At 50.6% G+C, this 1,786-nt stretch overlaps 1 protein-coding gene across 1 annotated transcript in view; it reads right to left on the bottom strand.

The window, feature by feature from the left end:
• Positions 1–487: 487 nt before the first annotated feature.
• The window catches only part of LOC130079696 (lysine-specific demethylase RSBN1L-like), a gene marked incomplete at its 3' end in the record, with an annotated part of 23,895 nt that continues 22,596 nt past the window's right edge, over positions 488–1,786 (bottom strand). The window contains exon 8 of the mRNA XM_056245053.1: positions 488–1,037. Within this exon, the coding sequence (XP_056101028.1) occupies positions 488–1,037 (550 nt within the window). The remainder of the gene's footprint in view (positions 1,038–1,786) is intronic.

The following is a 1,786-nucleotide window of genomic DNA, read 5'->3' as shown; positions in this document are numbered from 1 at the left end:
TTATTAGTGTGGAGTGTGTGTGTTTGGCTGTGTTCGCAGAGTGTGTGGGTTTGATTGTGTTACTAGTTTGTGTTGGTTTGGTTGTGTTACTAGTTTGTGTGTGTTTGGTTGTGTTGGTACTTTGTGTGTGTTTGGTTGTGTTAGTACTTTGTGTGTGTTTGGTTGTGTTAGTACTTTGTGGGTGTTTGGTTGTGTTGGTAGTTTGTGTTGGTTTGGTTGTGTTGGTAGTTTGTGTGTGTTTGGTTGTGTTGGCAGAATGGCTGGGTTAGTAGGTGTTGAGGGTGTGTGTCCCGGTTTGGGGACAGAGGAAGAATGGAAATATCTGGATGCCGAGGGGGGTGTGTGTTTGGTTGCTGCTGGCGTGTGTGTGTGTTTGGTTGGCGCCGAGGGGGGTGTGTGTTTGGGTGGTGCCGAGGGGGGTGTGTGTTTGGTTGGTGCCGAGGGGGGTGTGTTTGGTGGTGCCGGCGTGTGTGTGTTTGGGTGGTGCCGGCGTGTGTGTGTGTTTGGGTGGTGCCGGCGTGTGTGGTGTGGTTTGGGGTGGTGTGCGCACTGGCCGTGGAGTTGCGTGACGTGTGTGAGGGAGCGCTGGGACATTCGGACACGTTGAGCACTTTGGGTCGCCCGTCAGAGGAGACGAGAGGCGGAGTCAAGCTGGGGCTTCTGGGAAGGGCTTTGGGCCTCTCAGCCTGTAGCTCCGCCCTCTCCATCTTCATGGGCGTCACACACGGCGAGTCTCGCGCGGGTCTGCAGTCGGGGGTCGTGTCCGCAGCACTGATGCTCTCGTCACTCGGCTCCGGCTTGATGAGCTGCTTCAGCTCCTCCTCCTCCTCGTGAGCCTCCTCTTCCTCCGGCTCCTGGTGATACTGGCTCAGGCGCACATGCCAGGCCAGGCTGCACACGGCCGACACACTCTTGAACTGGTGAACCACGTTGCGAGGGATAAAGTAGATGTCGTTATCGTAGAGCTGGATACGAGCGTAGCGGATTCCCTCTCGCCTCAACTGATTGAGTTTAGCATCATCGACCCACTGCACACACTGCAGAGAGAGGGAACATCAGGACACACTCATTAGGCTTCATAGGAAACTCCTCTGCTTTGACACACACACGCCAAATATGCCCCGCGCAGAAGTACAACACACACACTATTCCAGGATATCCCTATGGGCATCATACCATCTGTAGCTGAATAAACAGAAGATTGAAACGCTTTGATTTAATAAATGTTGTCTTTTGTTGGACGAGAGGTTCATAAATGCGTCTCATGTCTGGAAAGATGTTGTTGCTTTTTCAAACGCACGTTATAAGCGACTGGAACTCGCAGTGCTTTCAGAGCGAGCCGCGTTTCCTGAGCCGTGCTTCACTGACACGCTGCACATAACTGACAATCACAGCATTCGCCATTTCATAATCGAGAGAAGCCAAATCGGTTTAAGTGCGATTTCATTTTAATTGTGATTAATTGTGCAGCGCTAATATTAATATTGCCAAAGTAATATTACAGCGACCCCAGACTCTTGAGCTGTGGCCATGTGCACTGATGGACCGGTGCAGGTCGAGATCTTTTGGTCTGTTTTTTCTAACAAGATCTGGCAACACGAGCGAGTGAAGCTCGTAAAGGCCCACATTTACTCTCCACAAAGTGCTTTTTTGTTATTCACTTGGCGGTGAAAAGAAGTCTGAAATCCCTTTGCAGCGATTTACTGTTAGCCAACATCCCGACAAAACGACATTTAGATTAAAGGAATAATTCACCCATCCATCATAAAAGTAATCCATACGACTC

This window comes from Rhinichthys klamathensis, unplaced genomic scaffold (assembly GCF_029890125.1).
Source record: "Rhinichthys klamathensis goyatoka isolate OS25496 unplaced genomic scaffold, OSU_Roscu_1.1 h1tg001276l_1, whole genome shotgun sequence".
Taxonomy (NCBI): domain Eukaryota; kingdom Metazoa; phylum Chordata; class Actinopteri; order Cypriniformes; family Leuciscidae; genus Rhinichthys; species Rhinichthys klamathensis.
The sequence above is the reverse complement of the archived record's forward strand: the minus strand, read 5'-3'. Positions and strand labels throughout refer to the sequence as shown.